This window comes from Micromesistius poutassou, assembly GCF_964030765.1.
Source record: "Micromesistius poutassou genome assembly, chromosome: 1".
Taxonomy (NCBI): domain Eukaryota; kingdom Metazoa; phylum Chordata; class Actinopteri; order Gadiformes; family Gadidae; genus Micromesistius; species Micromesistius poutassou.
Genome location: NC_140271.1, coordinates 11,495,278 through 11,497,817, shown reverse-complemented (window position 1 = coordinate 11,497,817; position 2,540 = coordinate 11,495,278). Strand labels below are relative to the sequence as shown.

General features: G+C 45.4%; 1 protein-coding gene across 1 annotated transcript in view; it reads left to right on the top strand.

The window, feature by feature from the left end:
- Window positions 1-2,223, top strand: part of LOC311413918 (fructose-bisphosphate aldolase A-like) — a 7,238-nt gene extending 5,015 nt beyond the window's left edge. Inside the window, exons 6-8 of the mRNA XM_084488900.1 lie at window positions 42-216; window positions 658-857; window positions 1,552-2,223. Coding sequence (XP_084345026.1) covers window positions 42-216; window positions 658-857; window positions 1,552-1,647 — 471 coding nt within the window. The 3' untranslated portion in view covers window positions 1,648-2,223. The remainder of the gene's footprint in view (window positions 1-41; window positions 217-657; window positions 858-1,551) is intronic.
- The last annotated feature ends 317 nt before the right edge of the window (window positions 2,224-2,540 follow it).

The window sequence follows — 2,540 nt, the reverse complement described above, 5'->3', positions numbered from 1 at the left end:
ATGTGAGTGATGTTTTTAACATGATGCTGTGCTGCCTCCAGGTGCTGGCTGCCGTCTACAAGGCTCTGTCCGACCACCACGTCTACCTGGAGGGCACCCTGCTCAAGCCCAACATGGTCACCGCTGGACACTCCTGCTCCAGGAAATACAGCGCCCAGGAGGTCGCCATGGCAACCGTCACCGCCCTGCGCCGCACCGTGCCCCCCGCAGTGCCAGGTGAGGCTGACGGACGGATGGATGGATGGATGAATCGATGTAGAGATGAATGATGGATGATAGATGGATGGATGATGGATAAATGGATGAATGATAGATGGATGTATGGTAGATGAATGGATGATAGTAGGAGTGAAAGATGTACTTGAGTAAACTAGTAAAAAATATTTTATTGAAAATCACTTTATAAATATACTAAATAGAAATACATGATGTACTATGACAATGAATTTTGGCAAAGATTTGGAGCAGGATATTAATTTTAGTTGGGGAGCAGGATATTAACATTAAATATTCAGTTAATTGGACAACGTTTATTAGCTTGACCGGGTAGTAATTAAGTTGAAATTATTGCAGATATCTAAAGAATGATCAAAATAATAATCAGATAAAACCTCTTCTCCATGAGCCGTTGTAACTCGTGACCCTCTCTATCTGCAGGCGTGACCTTCCTGTCCGGCGGCCAGAGCGAGGAGGAGGCCTCCATCAACCTGAACGCCATCAACCAGTGTCCCCTGGGCCGGCCCTGGGCCCTCACCTTCTCCTACGGCCGCGCCCTGCAGGCCTCAGCCCTCAAAGCCTGGGGAGGGAAGAAGGAGAACGGCAAGGCCTGCCAGGAGGAGTACATCAAGAGAGCCCTGGTGAGTGTGGAGGTCTGGAGGTTCTCTCACGAGCTGTCAAGGGTCAAGGGTCACCATGTCATCAATTCTGTGGGATGTTGGTTGTACGACAACGAATATCTGTGTGGATTCTGCGGTTGCCTCCTACATTTACAGTTGACATTAAGGGCATTTAGCAGACACTTTTATCCAAAGCGACTTACAACTTAAGTACATTTGTCAGAAGAAAGAGAAACGACAATATATCATGGTCGGTACAGTAAAGACGTTCATAGAAACAGGTGCTAAGCATTTACAAGTGCTAGGTTAACCCATTCCCCGTATACAACTAGATAGCTAGGGTAAGACGCTGCACAATGCTAAGTCCTATTTTTTAAGTGCCTCCTAAAGTGAATCATAGGTTGTGACATATCGCGCAAGTTAAAGATTATCTTGCTGTAATCTTGAAAAGCTTTTCTGTATCAGCATTAGAGTCGTGCACCTCTGACTGAAAGTTCTCCTTTTGACATTTCCACAGCAACTTTGAGAGTCTTATAGCTTTAAGTCAAGTTAAGTTTAGTTTGATATAACGCCTAATTGACAATAGACTTAGGAGACAGCTGCAGAGAGACAGAATCACTGATGAGACTCGCTTTTCATCTAACTGAAATCGAACTGTCGTCCAACATCGTTCATTTCATCTAACTGTTTTATTTGTCTCCCCCCCCCCCTACAGAACAACAACCTGGCCTCCCAGGGCAAGTACGTGTCCACCGGAGACAAGGGGGCCGCGGGGGGAGAGTCCCTCTATGTGGCGAACCACGCCTACTAGACGTCTCCCAGCCGCCCCACTCCACCCCATCATCACATGACTACGACGTGGTCCAGCGAGCCCAGATGTTTTTTCCAACCAGCCCCCTGCTGCATCGCACATGGGCACATCACATACATCACATACCCCCCCAGCCCCTGTCCCCCCCCCGCCCTCTCCACACAAACACACCCCTGCCCGTGTTTATTATTATTTTTGTTGTGCTGTCACATGTCGTGCTGTGTCACTTTAGTCCCCGCCACCGCCCCCCCCCCCACCCCTCTTCTACTGTGCACTCGAAACGTATGAGTATAAAAAATATACTCAACCCCCCCCCCCCTTCTCCCTCCTTCACTGTTGTCAGGGATACGATCCTGTTGTATTAACGTTGTCCAGTGAGGTGTATATGCGACTCTTAACCCCCAGGTCTCGTGTGAGTCTATAAGAGCTATTTTAATAAATCCTAAGTAGTCGTGCCTTCATCTCTCCAAACTCCCAACACCTGCTGGAGGAAGACGGAGGCTGGTTCAATCGAATTGTGTCGACGCTTATAACTAAAGTATATGCACTGGAGGAAAAACAAATAAAATATAACTGATACTATTTGTTGTTATGGATTCCTTTTTTTTAATGTTTGTTGTATTTTCTTACCATATCGCTTTCTAGTGTCAAATGTTAAATATGCACGTCATTAAGATTACCTTGTTTAAAAACGCCACCTGTTTAGTAGTGGACGGTAGGCCACGTTTATAATTACTTACCAAAAAACTCTTGATATATACAAAGATGAGTGAGCTTTGTGATCTTAGGTTTACCTCCTTTTTAATGGTGTTCAATCGTCTAGGGTGCAGTGATAGGATGTAGATTAATTGACTACAATTTAAAATAATATAATTACGTTTTTTTACATTCAT